Here is a 17,835-nt window from a genome sequence, read left to right as displayed (position 1 = left end):
GATAACTGCACTTCTCTAAATTTAGAGCATAACTTCACGTGTCATCTTTCAGAGGAAATGATTCTGGGTCAGTGCGATACACACTGAATGTCATCTGATTCTGCACCCCTAACACCTACACTGGATTTATCATAACTTACCATTCAATTACTTTGATTGATAAATCTTATTTTCTTTAGCAGAAATTGCAAAGTGCAATTTTCATCTCAGTTATGTGTGAGCAGTCAATTTTTCATGGAGCCTAACAAACCGAAGGCATACTGCTACTGAAATTACCTGCGTGGATCTTGCCAACTTCACGAGGAATAATGGATGGACTGAAAGCCAGAATGAGACATTTTGGGCCTTGGTATGATCCTCCCTCCTACCTTCTGATACAGCCTGCTCCTTTACAATCTGTCAAAGCTATTACCTCTACCTCTTCCATGCAACAATCCCTCTTCCTGGGTGGCAGCAGCATCTGGCAGGGTTTTGATACACTTACCTACAGCTGGTGACCTCCTTGGAGGGGTTCCTGAAGCAAGACCCCTCCTCATCCCACCCTTTACTGCAGCTCTGTCAAGTTCTGTTTAGTTCTCTAGCTGTCAGCTCAAAGAGAACTTGATCTTTTTTCCAGCTGTACAAGTTTAGTGCTAAGATTTTTCAAAACCAGACATTTAAAATAAGGCAACTAAATAAGGTCTGAGTCAAGTGTAAACTCAGAAATCACTGCTATGCAAAATTTCCTAGTCAATCCCCTGCAAAGTCCTCATTGGTGCACTTCAGAGCAGTTCTACAGGTCAGCACTACTATCAGAGGCATTTTCACCCAAGCGATTACTAATTACACTTTCACATGGCTATTATGCCAAGAACCCTATTAGTTACGCTCATAAAACAGACATGCTCAGGGATTTGGACAATATAATTTTATCAAAATGACAGAATTACATAGGAACGATCACTTTTAATCAGACCTGAACTTCATCTAAGCCAGCACTGTGTCCAATGATGGGCAGCTGAGCAAAGAGAAATGATGACGTCTATTGAATGACACTTACTCAACATATTTTCCTGTCTTCATTAACCAGAAGTAGCAATTAAACCACTATACATGTTTCCTTTAATATTTCCCTTCTCTCCATATTTTCTGGTACCACTGGGATGAAATTAGCAAACAGGACTCATCACAGCTTTTAAAAATTGCCAATTTACATTTTCTCATTTGTCTGTTTCTCTGCCATTAGTTTTGATTTACCATTATGGTCATTGCCCAGGAGCATGCCAATGCTCACAGGGAACTGACCATCACAACTGCACAAACCTCTCTCTCAGTGGCAGTCATGCAGACACAATTCCTCCTGATTGCACACACCTATATTTAAGATTATTTCTTCTATACATAAATTTATTCTGAAAATAATTCCAAACATTCTCTGACCTCATTTAGCAACTAAACGCTATCAGTGTGATCTGTGTGCAACTGTTCATGGGAAGCTTTAGATCTGATAAGCCTTTATAAATCTTGATCCTTCACAGCTTTTGCTGACTGTTTCCATTCTTTTTCAGAACTTTTATTAAAATGTTAAAGAACACAATTCCTGGAGCAGAGTCTTGGGACACATTGTCTGTGATCTCTCCTCACTATAAGATGTGACCACGTGCTCCTTTCCTGTACTGATGATCACAAAACAAGGTACTAACTAGTGAGATAACCTCACCTTTTACACTATTACACCTTTTTTATAAAACTCTGCCTAGGGAAATTCTTGATAGTTTTTTACTACCAAAGTAAGAAGTGCCAGGGTAATACCCACATGCTTGCTCAGCATTCCAGGAACTCTAATAGAGTTTTGAAATCTTACCTTTTTCTAATAAAATCCGCCTTAATTCTTCCTGAATTGAAAACCTGAAGTAAAAGCCTACCTGAGAAACTGTGAGGGACAGGGAGAAACACACACCAAAACAAGCAATGGTGAAAACCATGCCGATTCATGTTTATTTCCCCACAAATTACGTTTCTATCCACACTAGCAAGTGGTGGAGAGCATCAGGGATGCTCACACTGCCTTGGAATACTTGGTGATTCCCTCCTGGCCCTTGGACTTACTGTCCATGAGTATTTGAGGGTAAAGTCTGCAGGCACATCTTTCAATTCAGTTTCATCCAAAGGGATCAAGTTTTCAGGCTCCCAGACTGTTCTGAGACACAAAACAAAGCATAACTAAGTGGGAAGGACTGAAAGATTTACTGCAAAGCTTATGCCAGATCCAAACCAAAACTCAAACGTGGGTGTATTCATATAAAAAGAAGCACAAGATCACCAATTTCCCATCATTATACAAATTATAAACACAGTCATGCTTTCCTCATTAAGTAAAGCAATACGTACTCCTTTAAATTTTTGAAATTTGTTAACTGCTTTTAGAAAAACACACGCAAAGAAATATACAGTGTGCTATGTAACAAACTGCCATTCTTTGCTGAGATGCTTTCTGAGGAGTTAAACATGGAAGACAAAAAAACTGCATCAAAGTACAGTGGGTAAATGAAGCAACAGATGGAAAATTGAATCCTTGGTTTATACAGATCTGTTTCAAGTTCCAATAGTGACAGCAAGTAGCTCATCCATCTTTACGAAACACATGTGAATAAGGATGACTTTGATTCAACAGGCTTTGTGTATTTCTCACTCCTTTTTAAAACAACGTGTTATTTTTTGAGAGTCAAGTATATTCACAGGAATGTAGTATTTGGATCAACATAGAGTTTCTACACCTAAAAGCCTCTATCCCAAGTTACTTCAGAGATGCAATATAATGCATAGAGCCTAACCAACCATGTCAATATACGTCCTTTCTGTTCTTTCACCAGAAGGTGGCACACAATACACATTTAATGTATTTTTTTTAAATATATATATATAATGTCCGTATTTTAATTTTTTTCCTCTACTGTTTTACTTCAACTTAAAACTTTCAGGGTTTTGCAATAAGTGGATTCCGACAGTTTCAGGTTTTTTTAGTAATAATTACAAGAAGATATTCTATGAAAATACAAAAATGTTATCCAAGAGCAATTTGGAGCAATCAGTATTGATATTTATAACATGTGTGTTGATTGAAAAGGTCTTGGCTGTAAGAATGGAATATGAATCTGTCCAGAATGTTATGAGTGTCTTCTAGCATATGTACATGTGGGAGCTATAAGAGTGAGTTTATTATAATTAGTGGAAAAAAGTTTTATTATTCATTTAAAAGACAAAAGAAGCTGATACTACCAGCTTCAGCTATTTAGCTACATTTTCTTGCTTGTTCCTTCTATTTTTGTTTTTAGGATACACTGATCTTTGGCATTTCTAAATGTTTATCTGAATGCAAGAAAGGCTCTCAAAGGGCCAAAAGGAACAAAATCAGTAACATGAAAAGGAAGAAAATTGCACTCAGCTGGCTAACACTGTACGTAATATTAAAATTCACACCCTTTCCATTAAAAGCATCAAACAAGAGCTGTCCTGTGTAGCCTGGCCTAATGAACGCTGAGCCCCTGAAGTGGAACATACTTGCTTCTCTTCTGGACTTGAATAATTAAGGGCTACGTTGTACAGCTGTTAGCCAGCCAGTACAGGAAGCAGAAAAGTGAATCTTTCCCTACAACTTCAGCTCCTCTCTATCTTTCACAGCCCTTTGTCACATAGTTGGGTAGCCCTACTTTCAGCTGGAATTCCACTCTGCAGCATGATGTTTTTCTCTAATTGAATAATTAACTTACCTTTTTTGCATATGTACATCATTTTTATACCTTTCATAAAGAAAAACATAGGTCTTTTACAACTAGACGCAGAATGTAGAACTCAGCACATGGATTTATTCAGAGAAAATCATGGTTTGAACAACTGTAAAGGTTTATAGGCTACTTAGCCTACAGAAAACAAACAAAAAACAACTCCAAAAGCCTTAGAAGACATTGCAGAAATGCGAAGGTAATTTAAGAATTCTGCCAGTGGCGTGGCACTAATATTCTTCATGCACACAGGATACCTCATTCATAATACAGTGTTTCTTTTGCTCAGCTATGTTGTGGGCTAGAAAGAGACCAACAATTCCGATGTATCCACTCGATGTCACTGAGAAATCTGTGCTGATGGACACAGTGTGGAGCAGAACATGAAGTCATACGTGAAGACACACATAGCTGCTTAGAAATATTTTGCTTACGATGCACAAATAAGTTGTTACCACCAAGAAAACATAGCCTTCTTTCTGAGTGCTCAGGAGAATGGGCAGTGAGGAAAAGGCACCCCAGAGTTGGGGTTAAGGTGTACCTGAAACTCAAAGGGCTCTCGGTTTTAATTTTTTGTTACAGTCCTCTCTTAGAGACCCTCAGCTGTCAGTCACATTCAACCCCTGTCATTTTTATGTCAGATATTCATTATGAAGACGTACTGTGGGCTTCTTCAAGGAGGAGATTACTACTGTAAAATTGCATCTGACGAGGAAAGAACTCTTGCAGACACTCTGTGTGTTTGTAGGAACAGATTTTTCAGAGTACATAGACATATTGGCGTGTCTCTTCTGATTCAAATGCTCACTTGTCTGATAATTCACATGATATTTAATTGGCACTTACATCAAAGTTCCCGTTTTACTACATTGTAAATGGCCATATTTTTGGGTCCCACCCTATTAGACAAACATTAGCTGAGAGTGTTATTAAGTTCAATCTACTAAAGTCAGTAGTATATTATTTTTCATAAGGGAGATCAGAAATAACTCTTCTTACATCATTTCAAAAGTTTTTCTGCCACTAAGCTAAGTGAAATTTTAAGACAGACCAGTTCTATTTTATTCACAAGCAGTAATACTTACTTCCTTGGCAATGACAGGAAATAAAGCAATTAGATAAATCATTTTTAAGTCAACACTAGTGTCTTACCATAACTAAAATTTGGCTCACTAATATACACAGTGCTAAAGCATTTGGAAATCCATAGTCCCATGTGAAAATATTAACTTATATTTAAATTGCTAACTGCTTACCCATCCTAACAATATTAATATTAACTGTGTGACACTAAGTCTCTGCTGAATTTGAGATATAGGGCAGTTATACACAGAGTTGCCAAACTGTAGTTGGAAAATATGACTTCATCAAAAATTAGGCTCGGTACAACAGTGAGCAGCAGAGTCACATGTCCCAACATACATTAGGCTGGCGCCACTGCAGTATGCAGAATTATTTGCATATATATTTATATCAGTGTTCTGGTACAGTATCAACACTTTCTGATACACAGTCCTCCAGCAGCAAGTGTGAAAGGCACGCCGACTTCTCTGAAGTCTATTTGCATTCAACTGTAATGTTCACTGTTATCAGCATTTTCATGTACAAGGCACAAAAGGCAGGTCTTCACTTATCGAATATTTGACAGAATATTGCCTCTGTAAGTTAAATCTTACAAATTAAACTTAGAACGTAGCACTGATGGGACTCAAAATATCTACCTTTCCTATACAGAGGACTGTAACAAAACAAAATAAAACAGTGAACTGCTTAATGCACATAGCTCCTGAGTAACAGTAATGCCACTCGACAGATGTTGTGCTAGACAATATACTTTCATGGCTCGGCACTTTTTGTTTTCTTACTGCAGCTGCAGACTGATGGCTCTGAGAGGTAAGTTTACCTCACTGTCAGGTTTAAAGTTCTATTAAACTACGGCTGGAGATTTCATTCTCAGTTTTAACAATGGTCTAGACACATGTGCAGCTCAAGTAGGGATAATGGAAAGTCTCTGATGAGAGAGTCAGCTGGCTATGCCTGCTAATGCAGCAATATAGTTGTTCACTTTGGTGGGCTTTAAGCTCTGTAGTGGAGCCTCAGACATCTTGATGGAAAGAAAAGCACTTTCAAATGAAAGCCTGCTTGAATACATAACACGTGTAAAATAAAGTGACACGGTAAAGACATGGGACTGCTTGGGTGACATGCATAATAAGAAATGACTTCTGAACAATGATTTGCTGCTTTTGCTGGTAGCTTCTTTCAAATTTTTCTTATTCTAACATTACAAACAACTTCAGAGGAGTTCTTGCTTACCTTTCACAGGACATTCAACTGTAATATTTGCTCCAATTTTTGCAACGATTGTACCTCCAACAACTGCAGAGAGATTGCTGGCTTCCAAATTTGTAACATTTAACATGGAGAACAAGATGACAGGAGCCTCTTTGAAGTGAAAAGAAAGAAAGAATCAGTTTAAAATCATTATTTGACTTAAGTATAGATTATGTGTTTAAATTCATTATGTCTGATATAGAATTCTGCTTGCAAAGAACCACCCAGAAAATAGAGGTCGAATAAACACAAGCAGACTCTTTTGAGGTCTGCTCTGGTTTTAGAGCAACAAGACCATCTCACTGTTACCTATTAGATCAGGTAGGATTTCATGGACTGATAGCAAAAGAAAATATTTCTAATTGAATTTGGGATAGATGTTTATACATAACATGAATTCCAAGGATGCTACAATCCTACCTGCACGCAATAGTAAGGATGTTTCCATATCAAAACCAAAGTCATTAACAACCAGACATCCATATGTACCAAGTTCCTTTTCAGTAGGACTGCGAATCTGCACTTTTCCAATGGTGTCCAGGATCACTCTGCAGAGTATTCAAGAAAAGACACATGTTACTGGCCTGGGACAAACACAGCTGGGTCTTCTTGCAAGAGCAGCAAAATTCCTCTCTAGGCGTTTATTGTTCTAGATCAGTGCATGCAGAAACAGTTCTGCCTGCTCTTTGGCGACAAAAGGAGTGTTATAGGATACATGCATGGAAGGATTTCAGATATCCTTCCTCTGCAAAGTCGCACTCTAATAGCAGCCCTTTGGAGGACAGCAAGTTTTATTGCTGCTAACCAAAAACTCTCAGGAACATCAGCACAATTAGTGTTAGGCTTGGCAAAAAATCAATTTCTCTAGAACAAACTTTGTTTTCAGCAGAATCTTGGAGTTTGCAAATGTATGGTCTAATCCGACTTCCAATTTACTGCAGTTTATTTGTTAGTTTTAATATTATCATCATTAAATCTGAAATCTTTCATCAGATTTCTTGGATATTCTACCTGTCATCTCAGGGGTAAGATATGAGAGATGGCTTCACAGTCTGAGAAGAGACTGAAAACAGCAGCCTTGATGTTTCATAACTGTGCCTCTTGTTACCTTTCTCAGCAATATGTTATATGAGTCATGCCATGTACTCATCCAAAGGGCCTGCAGATTTGGCATTCTCCCACAGAATACACTTACAAAAGGAAGAGATGGACAAAAACATCTTAAAAAAATACTTGCACCTCAACCAAACAAGTCTAACGTCCTCTCATGCATGTCTGGAATACGGCCCTCTTTCACAAACCTAACAGATATACAACCTGCTTCTCGCTTCACAGACTTTTTCTGCTGCAATACTATTATTATTTTGAGTACATATATATATATATATATACACATACATACATACACACATGTATGTATAAGCACACACACATGCACTCACACGTAAGGAACATTTCTCTGAAAAAAAAACAAGAAAGAAAATTGCTTGCCAATATATCCTCAAGTGAAAAAACACCAGCTAAAATAAAGGCAATTTATGAAAGTAGACATTAGGAATCAAATAGGTGCTCACAAATAAATAAATAAAACACCATAATGTCAAAAAAAAGAGAAAGTATCACAAAAATTAGTGGGAAATTATGCATGGTTCACAAACTAAACATAACTGCTGGGAGCTACATGGTTCCAAAAACATTTACTGTTTTAAAAATGGCTTCGTTTGGTGTCTTTGCTTTAATTGATAGCCCTGCAGAAGTATATTTTTCTTGGTCGTGTAGTTAATCAGTTAACTATGTTGAGAAGTATCCAAAAACATCCTTATCATTTCAGAATCACTTTTTTCATTACTCAAGAGCTAACTACAGCTCCAAGAGGCTCTCACATGAAGTTTGTGTTAGTATTACCAGGTGAGCTTCTAATTTGTCAGCAATGAAGTAGAAGTATTTGCTGAGTCTTAATATACGAGTACTACATACATATGGCAGTAGTTCTTCAGTTACAGATCTCAAATAGGATGACATTAGAGTTTTGGGGTTTTCTTCGCATTATTTTGTATTTCATGGCCATCAACAAAAATATTTGCAAGTTCTAAAGTATTAAAACAGTTGAGATTTTTTTTTTTAAATTTTCACAAACAATTGTACAGCTGAAGGTATTTATAAAAAATTTACTGTGTTGAAGGATGGTGAAGATAACACTGATATTTCCCCTCCTAAAGAGGCATCAGAAAGACTGATTTTCATCTATACAATGGCAGAAGTTTTAACTCAAGCCTACTGTGTTTGGTATGTGAACAAGTCCACTCAATTGTCTCAATTTAACTGACTATAAATCTGTTCATTTTCTGATGCAGCTTAAAAGATACACACTTAGTACATCCAAATCCCTTCATATAGTAAAAAAAAAAAAGGTCATTCATTGCACACAATATTGTGGAAATGGACATGCACTTGGATGGTAGCAAAACAAAACGTGACAGATGACTGAGTGAAAAAACATCAAACTGCTTAAATAAAAGGACAGAAGGCACAATGTTAATGCTTATCTCATTTTTACAACAGATTATCTTTAAATATTAAACAGCAGGATGTATCTTAACAGTTTATAGTAACACAGTAATTCATTCAATGATTGGAAAAAAAAAGACATTCACTTACTTCTCAGAGGATTTTAATGTCTCACCATCTTTTGTCCAAGTATATTTCACTTCACTAATACCAGCTGTTTCACACAGTAGATTGACAGATTGAGTATTCTTGGTCAGAAAAACTGTATTTCCAATTCGTACAGTTAGTGTTTTGTTAAAGGAAACTCCAGGAATTTCCTTTTGCCTCATAATAACTGGAACCTTCTGGTCAGACATTAACTTATCCACAGTTTTTGTGCTGAAACGATCAGATTCGTTTGGTGATTTGCCTGTGAATTTTGAGGCCAATTTCTCATCCTGGGCTCCCTTCCATTTTTCAGTGGTTGATTGTGGAGGCCTAGATAACTCAGAGATTAACTGATAAATGACCTGGGACGCCAAGTCATCACTGACGTCTCCAGTTTCAATGAGTTGACTCATGTTCCTTATTAGTTCTTCAAACTGCACAGTGTCCATGCTGTAGGCACCCTGCAGAACTGCTGCCTCCAGACGTTTATTCTTGAACTCACGAGAGCTAAATACTCCTGCTGAATTACTCCCAAAGGCTTCGAGATTTCTCAGAAATGGTTGGTCGTTTATTTGCCTCTCACCCAAATAGAGCTCATTTTTCTTACTCCACATCTGCCACATTTTGTTCATTTTATGCCATTTGGCCCCAAAGCTGTTGGCCTCATTGTGATCTGCATTTGTGATCTCACTGGCATGTTTTCTAAGACTTGGTGGTTCTATCAATCTGTTGTCATTACCAATCAGTTTGAGTACAAATGTTTCATGCGCTGAGCCTGCAATGCACCGATACACACCAATATCAGTGGCTTCAAGACTATGTATTTTCAGTGACCCTGACTTAGTGATGCCAAGTCTTTTAGAGTTCTGTAAGTGTTGCTCATCTTTCTCCCACCGTATAAGCGACTTCTGGAATCTTCGTACAGGGCACTTAATTACAACAGAAGTTTTTGGAAGTAAGTAGGCACGGCTTCCTATGGTAAAATTAATGCGCTTCTCTTGTCTCGTCTGAATGTACACACGGTGAATACTGATAATCCGAGGTCCATGAGCAGAGGATTTTCCTGGAAGCTTTGGTTTAATTTCTGAAATAAAATGAAGTCTTGAAAAGTAACTAATCATTAGCATTCATGCATACAAAATCTGCTTTTCACAGAATGGCTGACAGAATTCTTCCTGACTCTGTTTAAATCAGATTGCAACATGCTGAGCTTTTATCTGAGTCACAAAAATGCAAAAATATGGACAAGATGAAACCATGGCATTCTCCTGTTCCAGCCAAGAATTCTGTTACTTCTTCCCCCAGACTCCCAACTATGAGAAAATACAGACAACATTTACCTATACAAAGGACATAGATGGTGCACACATACCTAAATGTATATATTATGTACTATTTTATACTATATACATAATCCTCTTATGGTTATGTTTCCTATTGCTGCCTCAGAAAGGCTAGGGATGAAAGGGAATGGAAAAAGTGAACAAAAAAAAAAAAAAAAATTGAGCATTTGAGCACATTATTACTTTCCCTGCATTTGAGCACTGCTGAATGCAGAATGACCTAAATAAAACAAAATCTATCTGAAGAGCAAGGCTCCCTTGGACTGCTATTTAAATTGTTGGCTGGCCTTGCTGGTTGTCTCACTAAGTGAAGCCAAAAAGCAACACAGGAGGTGAAAGGAACCGTCAATGAAGACAGTGCATGCAACAAGCAGAGCCACCCTGCAATCCTTGACTGAGGGTAATTTCTTCGGGTTGAAAGATGAGGTGTTCACAGTGCTGTGCCAAAAAAAGAAGGGAAGGAAGGGGAGGAAAGAGGGAAAAGTCAGAAGCTGGAGAAGCTGAATACAGCAATCAGATGAATTAACACGAACAGACAGCCTCACTTAAAGCATCATGCAGACAGGATACAGAGACACTGGGTGTTACGAAGTCCTCCTGTGTTGTTCTGCAGGAAGCTGGATGTAGACAGGTTCCCAGGAGCTGCCTGAATGCCACCACCAGAGGAAGGCTTGGCTTTCCAGCAGCAGCTGGACAGGCATGTTGGAGAAAACATGAGAATGACTGCAAGGCTACAGATACCACTGCATTGACTCACTGTTGGCAACTACTGTGCCCCACTATGATCAAACAACTAACAGTAGGTAGGTGAGAAGAAAGGCACGTGAGAAGGGGAGCAAGGGCACACACACCCCGAGCTCATTCCATGCACAATGAAATTGGCCAGCTGGGGGGAGCTGGGAAACACTCAGCACTGGCGTTAGGAAGCAATCCAATTGTATTTGCTGTCCAGCCTTTTGGTATGAGACAGAAAAACTCAGAGTCTGCAAATCAAGTTGATGAGCTAGGAAATGGGCACACAAATCAAAATGCTTCCCAACGTGCTTGAATTTGAAACCATTAGTAGTATTTCATTTGGTAGGTACATAAATAAAATGACAACCACATTGATGGCACACAAATAATATTTGAAAAACAGCATGCTTCTTAATATACATATGCTTCAAATATGCTGTGAAGAAATAGGTGAAAAGCTGAATGTTTCAAGCATTCAATAAGTGTGTACACTGTATGAACTACACCCTAGAGTGCATTCTTATGCTTATAAAACAAAATGATTATTTTCAATGCTTTGGGTAATGAGTTCAGACCAGTGGGGATATCATGGTTTCATAATTACACAGCTTTTATATCAGTATTCATTATCCAGATATGTAGTTCCCTCAACTGTTTCACATGGTGCAACAAATAAATTGCTTTAGGCACTTGGTTTACTAAAATTATTAGGCTAGTGACCTGTTTTTAATAAGTTATTGGGCCCCACATATTTATTTTAAGGGAAATGTTCCAATACTAAATCTTCAATTTCCAAAATCCAACTTACAGACACAGTAAGTGTAACTTTAAACACACAAAATACTTCAGGCTGTGCTCTGTTTACACTACGTGTTCCAACATGGAATTAAACCCATTGTGTACTTATAAATATGTTAACAAGTCTCATCCATTTCATTTCTTTAAAAAAGAAAGACCACTAACTCTCATTAGCAGTTCAACACTGAAGGGTGTATACATTTTTACTGGTGCCTTGTGATCAAGTTTAGGAGTGAAATAAAGTTCAGAGCTGTGGATGGCAGGCCATATAGATATGTAATAGGGCCATATAAATATCTAAGGCCATGTAAGTATTTCTAGATCCTTAGTAACATCCAGCATTGCAGCTGCTGAGGTAATGGACTGTTTGGGAAAGATTTTTCTACAGGGTCAACCTTACTTAATGATTAGATTGTACTGGAGCCATTGGACCTCATTATCAGCTGGTACAAATCCATCTGAGTCTCTGACCTCTAATGGTCCTGTGCAGCTTTAGCTGGTGACCTCAGAGCAAGACAGGTGTTGTTTCCTTTTTCTTAGCAATCACAAACTCAGGAATGTTCTGATTTAATAGGACCAATATTAAGTAGAGAACAGACACAATTACTAATCCCACTGTCAAAGATCAAGCCTGAAAAGCCCCAGCACTGTCATGAGACAGCAAAAAAGGAGGAGCTCATCCAAGCTACAGACGAGAACCAAGAAGCCTTAACAGTATGCATACCACTCACCATTAGTGCCTCTGCTTCACTCTGTATTGCTAACTGTCCACCTGTCCGTGGGCCATTCTACATTCCTGCCTTCTCTTCACTTCCCATTCAAGGAGGCCTGAACCTACAGCTGCAGGTGCAACGCCTCTTGCATTTTTCTTGAAACCAAAGCCCTGCTGCCCTGCCTCCTCCTGCAAAACCCAGACCAGAACTGGGGGTATGGATGCATCCCACAGCTTCCCCTTCCCTCACATTGCGCAGCCAGTGCTTCCCAGGCAGACCTAAGCTGCAGGGGTTCCCTTGTTCCAAACAGTTCTGGAGATGAAGGGAAAAAACAGTGGTTTTCTTTTGTCACTTCGATCCATACCCATTCACTCCCTATGCAACCCAGTGTACTGCTTTCTTGGCACTGCAGTGGAAGCTGACAATGTAACTTGAATATCAGTCTGTGCTAAGCAATTTGCAAACCGGCTGCACTGTCATTCAACTATCCACAATTAATTAAATTCAGATAGATATGCAGCTCAAAATATTTTATTAAACCTTATGCCAAGGACATTCCTGAAAGTCCACAGGGCTTTATTTAAGTGGAGCTTTGAACCTCAGGTTTTTGGCATGTTAATCTGAAATGCAGGCCAGGAAAAGAAGTTTCATATTATGTATGAATCAGTAATTATTCTATTTTTTATTTTATTTTGTAACTTTTAAAGCAAAGTCTCAACATTTATAAATCAGCTATTTCTTGGTAGTTGCATGAATTGAGTTAAAACACATTTATTTTTGTGATCTATGATCAAAAACAAGCTCTTGGTCTTCCCCAAACCTAAAACTGATCGTCTTTTTTCCTTCCTGTTCAGCTCTCTGCTCCTGAAACCTGCATACTGCTACTCTCCTTTATAAAGGAATGAGAAGCCAAGTTAAGGCTTAAGGAAACTGCATTTAGAACTCCCTGTTCTAAATTCTGCATGTAATTGAACATGTATTATATTTGCAAGGTATTTCCACAGCTGTTACACATAAGCTATTTGTGCAACTACCATCACTATCATAAATATATTGTGCCCAAACTGAATAATTCCTATAGGCAGCTTTTTCTTAAAAAAAAAAAAAAAAAAAATTATAGGGAGAAATAAAATACAGTTTTTCAAGGACTGTTTGTACTGTCACCACTTCCTGCAAAGCTCATAGTCTGGCATTTTCATTTCTACAAAGAAAGATGGACATTATACATAAAGTTATCACTGGCATGTTTCAGGTTTTGAATTCCACCGTGCAAAGCTAAACGTCCAGTTCAATACAAATACACAATGAAAAAAACAAGCCAGAACTGCATTCTTATCTTTTCTAATGTCCTTCATAATATATACTCCATTCAAACTCTTTTTTTTTTTTTTTTTTTTTTTTTTTTTTTTTTTTGTGACTGAGATAAAGGATAAAGGAAAAATAATCAGAGCAAGTGTAGGTGAGTATGAGAGTGAGAGGCATATATGAAGACAGTGTGTTCAAAAAACACTCCTTTAGATCATGACCTACATTTCTGTCTTGTAGAAAATAAATTAAAAACAATCCTGTTATCACTGGCCTCCTAATTATGATACTCAGTTTACGCCAGATTAGTGATGTTGTTAAAGTACAGGCAGATGAGTGAATTCACCTGTATACAGATTTTACTGTATAAACAGATCATTCAAAATCAGCAGGAAACTACATAAAGTAACATACTTACTGTTGCAGGCATTCATTTGACAAGACCTTACAAGCAGTGAAGGAGACAAACCACTACACATTGATTCATTTACTGCAACATATTGGCCCTTTGCTGTTCGGTTTTGGCAGGCAATTTTCCTTCTCTGGATTCCAACACCACAGCTTACTGAGCACTGTGAAAGGAAGGATGCAAACTAAGCTTGGTGTCCCACGACACATATACTAATTTGAAACTGAGAGAGACAAAGCTCTCTACTCCATATGAATCCTTGTGTTATCAGCACTTTTCCAAGCAATAAGAATATTAGATAGCTAACTTATTCCATCTACCACTCAGAAACAATTAAAATAGCATAACCATATTTCTTTTTGTTCAACTGCAAAGAGAATATAGCAATGCAATCCAGTATCTAAGAGAAAAAACTCAGCATGTTCAAAAGAGTCTGCGTCAAGTCTCTCCATCCATACTTCTAGTTTGTACTGCACAAACTTTTAGTTCCATCTTCTAAAGAGCCTTTTTTAAAATCCATTTGAACAGGGAGTTACATTAAGTGGGAAAGATAGAGCACGACAGAATAAAACAAAGATTTGACCTTCAGAAGCCGTTTCTCTCAGCAACTCAAACACAGCTCTGCAGGGGGGATGTGAACAGCCTACTTATAGGCAACTCTGTGCATAGTTTAGTCCAGATATACATCCTGTGAAACTTTCTGCTACCCTGTGAACTTCCTGCACCGATCACCTACTATTTACCCAAGCAGATATCGTTAGAGATCACGTTGCAAGTGTAGGTCTTGGTTCAGACTTGCTGGGAGCTGCTCACCTTGGACCATTCTCCTACAACCAGCTGAGGAGGACAGTCCACTTTCGCGCATGATTTAGTAGTTGGCAATTTGGGTTCCTGGCAGGTGTCATCAGAGTGTTTCAGGAAACTTCCATCTGTCAACAGCTGCTTACAGTATACTTTGCGGGTCTGAATCCCTCCTCCACAAGTACGGGAACACTGAGAAGAAAAAAGCATAACATGTACACCTGCACATACACCTGTGCTTACGCATCACACCATTAAGATTACACAGACACCGTAAGACTCCCCATAATTATGCTGTCTTGAAGAATGTCATCTGGTTTCAATTAAGAAGCAAACAGCCTGTAGAAAATTCTTCAGATAAAACGTTTATCTAATACATTAGAATTGAGGAGAACCCAACTATTACGTTAAAAACCACTATGGAGTAGAAATCCTGAAGAAAATTTATGCATAGATTTGACTGTGCCCTACATCAGTTAATATGTCTCCAAAAGGAGATAATTGCATTTGCTGTGTCAAAAGAGAAGTGATGTCTGCACTAACTGATATCCAACCTTCTGAATTCCTAAAGACTTTCAACCTCATCCTCTCAGTACTCAATGGCATAGTAGTGAGAAAACATTTTTTTTTTTTTTTACTCTAGATTAACTTATTCCATTGAAATTAGTTGATCTTCTTCAATATCAAAGTCTAGGAGCTACCAACCATGTTGTCTGGGATAAAGAATTTCAAGTACCTAGACAGAGGAACACTGCTTACACTTAAACTCCTTCTCTGACCCAGTCATACCTGTTGCCATTCCTCAACATGCCAAACAGGGGGACAATCAATCTGGTTACAAGCTTGTAAAGAATGAGGCTTTTTGTCTTTGCAATCCTCAGCAGCAACAGTAGATCCTCCTGGCTGCTGGCAGTATACATCTCTCGTCTGTATCCCAACTCCACAAGTTGCTGAGCACCGTCTCCACAGACCAGTTTGCCACCTGTTCCAAGAACATAGCCATCTTTCAGTGAAAAGGTAAGGAAAAATCAACCCCAAAAAGAACTTAGCAAAAAATAACAGAAGATATATTGATTGATAGATGGCCAAAACATTCTTTTGGTTTGACCGTAAGGCAAAATTATAATCTAGATTTATAAACTTTCAGGGAATAAAGAAATGCAGAAGTTATTCACAATAAAGTAATAAAGACTTATATCCAAGTAAATTTATTGGACTCCATAATTTACATGAAAAATGAATGCTTCTCATAAAAACAAACAGCCTGTTGGCAACCTACTGATAAGTATGTTTGTAAATGTAAATACATAAATACATCTTTCTTACATTTACAAAACATAAATTATGTATTCATTTTCTATACTACATCCTACTCGTATTAACTTTTGTTCTCTACATTTTGCAAGATTATGTTCCTACAAATGCAATTTAGAAACAATACACCAAAAGATCAGTATGTCAGAGATACATAGGGGATAAACAAGGCAATACATATCAAAGATTCGCTTGCAAGTGACCAAACTAGCTAGGTTTACTTGGGTTTGGATTGCTTTTATTCTTTCCTTGGGATTCCCATACAAATGTAACAAACCTGTAACAACTGTATAGGGATACTAAAAAAGCATGAATTCAAAGTCACTCTAAGTCGTAATTTCACTGTTTGTTTTTTTTTTTTCGTCCAGAAAGTAAATATTCTTTGCTTCTTAGTTTCTCAGTTAAGTCTCTTTTTCCACCCCTGGCAAACATCTACACAGAAGAAATCTATTTCAGACGATGGCAAACATGAAAATGTGGAGTGGAAAAGAAGTGAAGACGAAAGAATGAAGCAAAACAAAGCAACAAAACCAAAAACCCAACAACGTAACACAAAAACCTTGTTTAAGACAGAAAACATGAAACATCATCCCAAACCAAGATTGCAGTTCTACAATTTGACTCTTTTCTGAGAAAGACAACATTTATTCAAGTCATGTTAACCATTTCTTTGCTTCAGAACGATGCCATTATCACAGTGTACCTTGGAGGACAAAGCTTCATATTGCAAGCATGAGTCATTGGTGGTGGTCTTTTGGAATTGTCACACAGGGTTTCATTGACAGCTTGCTTTGTCTCTACATGCAGACACATCGCAATGGCTTCTTGTGTTCCTGGAAAGAAAACACTCATGAAACACTGAAAACAGAAGAGATTTTTGTAATGCTTACTCTCAAATAACACTCAGTGAAAAAGCTCCAAATACTGATTTTGATGGCAGGCTTAAAAATGACCTCTTGAGTCAAAAAGAACACTGGGATAGCTTATATAACTTAAACTTTGAAATTTATTTGTAAATTATATGTTGAAATTTGCTCCTGTAGTATTGAAAAGGCTTGATTTGGCATTCTAAATCTCTGAAAACAAGCAGAAAACAGATTACACTCTCTGCACCACCAAATGTTGCATCTGCTTGGTTTTATAATGGTCTCAAGCCAACAAATGGTTAATTGCCAAAATCAGGGTACAAGTTACTCCTCACTTACCTTGAGTTTCATGAGCTAGAGATCTGCAAAAATAAAGGAATTAAAAATATGCAAGAAGTTTGCAGAAGTTAGGAGAGTCTGACTGAATGCAACCGTTCTGACAAGAGTCCTAAGAGGTGTGATGGTTTTGCTGAAGGCAGCAAATCTGACCCAGCCCAGAGCTTTCCTTTCTTGTGGCCATTCTTGGCACCTTCTGATGTACAGCTCTTACTACTTGCATCTTCTAGGTAAGCAATAATAGTGATCATAAAGCAATAGAACAGAAAAGCACTGAAAATTTGCATTTTATGTTTTCCAGGTAAAAAATGGCACCATTCAAAGAATTCAAATCCATTTCCTTCCTACCTTTCACTTATTCCCAGTGATTTTGAAGGACACAAAATCGCTTTCAGCAGCAAGTTTTATGTCTCTTCTCATGACCATCTTCTAAGATTTCAAAGGGGCTGGCATTTTAACCAGAAA

The 17,835-nt window shown here is 37.8% G+C and overlaps 1 protein-coding gene across 10 annotated transcripts in view; it reads right to left on the bottom strand.

Moving 5' to 3' along the window:
• Positions 1–17,835, bottom strand: part of ADAMTSL3 (ADAMTS like 3) — a 179,558-nt gene that overhangs the window by 18,229 nt on the left and 143,494 nt on the right. For all 10 annotated transcript variants that reach the window (XM_090148955.1, XM_090148956.1, XM_090148963.1 and 7 more), the window contains 7 exons: positions 16,872–17,001; positions 15,644–15,836; positions 14,867–15,046; positions 14,063–14,216; positions 8,754–9,834; positions 6,516–6,643; positions 6,078–6,206 (listed from right to left, as the gene is read on the bottom strand). In XM_090148955.1, the coding sequence (XP_090005081.1) occupies positions 6,078–6,206; positions 6,516–6,643; positions 8,754–9,834; positions 14,063–14,216; positions 14,867–15,046; positions 15,644–15,836; positions 16,872–17,001 (1,995 nt within the window). The remainder of the gene's footprint in view (positions 1–6,077; positions 6,207–6,515; positions 6,644–8,753; positions 9,835–14,062; positions 14,217–14,866; positions 15,047–15,643; positions 15,837–16,871; positions 17,002–17,835) is intronic.

Source organism: Phasianus colchicus, chromosome 12 (assembly GCF_987193195.1).
Source record: "Phasianus colchicus chromosome 12, bPhaCol1.hap1.1, whole genome shotgun sequence".
Lineage (NCBI taxonomy): Eukaryota > Metazoa > Chordata > Aves > Galliformes > Phasianidae > Phasianus > Phasianus colchicus.
The sequence above is the reverse complement of the archived record's forward strand: the minus strand, read 5'-3'. Positions and strand labels throughout refer to the sequence as shown.